The 1149-nt window shown below is 49.6% G+C and overlaps 1 protein-coding gene across 3 annotated transcripts in view; it reads left to right on the top strand.

Annotated features, from left to right (window-relative positions):
• The window catches only part of KCNK10 (potassium two pore domain channel subfamily K member 10), a 130159-nt gene that overhangs the window by 125360 nt on the left and 3650 nt on the right, over window positions 1-1149 (top strand). For all 3 annotated transcript variants that reach the window (XM_019833446.3, XM_003987901.6, XM_023255918.2), the window contains exon 6: window positions 932-1074. In XM_019833446.3, coding sequence (XP_019689005.1) covers window positions 932-1074 — 143 coding nt within the window. The remainder of the gene's footprint in view (window positions 1-931; window positions 1075-1149) is intronic.

The following is a 1149-nucleotide window of genomic DNA, read 5'->3' as shown; positions in this document are numbered from 1 at the left end:
GAGAGAGTGTGAGCAGGGGAGGGGCAGAGAGAGAGGGAGACACAGGATCCGAAGCACGTTCCAGGCTCCGAGCTGTCAGCACAGAGCCCTATGCGGGGCTGGAACTCATGAACTGCAAGATCATGACCTGAGCCGAAGTTGGACGCTTAACCCACTGAGCCACCCGGGCGTCCCTATTTTTATTACATTTAAAGGAGTTTATGAAAAAAATTGATGGCTGGGCCTGAGCTGTTGTCCCTCTCGCTCATGTCTTTCATTGTCAAACCAAGGTTGAGAAGAAGTGGACCAAAGTGGCCACTGACACGTTTCTGTTGTTGTTGTTTATTTATTTTGAGAGACAGAGTGTGTGCACGTGAGCAGGCGAGGGATAGAGAGAGAGGGAGAGAGAGAGAATCCAGGCAGGCGGCAGGCTGTCAGTGTGGAGCCCAATGCAGGCTCCATCTCACAGACTGTGAGACCATGACCTGAGCTGAAGCCAAGAGTCGGACGCTTAGCCAACTGAGCCACCCAGGTGTCCCTGAAAAGTTTTTGTTATGGGTGTTACTGTTAGTGGTCAAGAATCAAAGGAAGTTGGGGCGCCTGGGTGGCTCAGTCAGTTGAGTGTCTGATTCTTCATTTTGGCTCAGGTCATGTTTCCAGAGTGGTGGGATTGAGCCCTCTCAGTCTCTCTCTCCACTCTCTGCTCTGCTCACACACGTGCTCTCTCTCCCTCTAAAATATATGTGTATGAAAGGAAATTAAGCCACAGGCCAGGCTCCTTTAGGGAAGGGACAAATCTTTTCCTTGCCTGTCACCTCTTGTATACAGCAGGCCTAACAGCTGCGTGTCAGATGGTGATGGGAAGACATCTCTGCCATGTGGACCAGAATATGTTTGTTCTGCAAAGACCATATGCTAGGCCCTGGTTAAAATAACGTTTGGTTGTTTTCAGGGGGAAACGCTGGGATCAATTACCGGGAGTGGTATAAGCCCCTAGTGTGGTTTTGGATCCTTGTTGGCCTTGCCTACTTTGCAGCCGTCCTCAGTATGATCGGAGATTGGCTACGGGTTCTATCCAAAAAGACAAAAGAAGAGGTAGGACTCCTTCCAAATTCTATGAACGTTCCTGAGGTCAGATTAGCTCATGTCAAGAATTACCTGTCTCTCTTC

This window comes from Felis catus, chromosome B3 (genome assembly GCF_018350175.1).
Source record: "Felis catus isolate Fca126 chromosome B3, F.catus_Fca126_mat1.0, whole genome shotgun sequence".
In the NCBI taxonomy this organism is placed as follows: Eukaryota; Metazoa; Chordata; class Mammalia; order Carnivora; family Felidae; genus Felis; species Felis catus.
The sequence above is the reverse complement of the archived record's forward strand: the minus strand, read 5'-3'. Positions and strand labels throughout refer to the sequence as shown.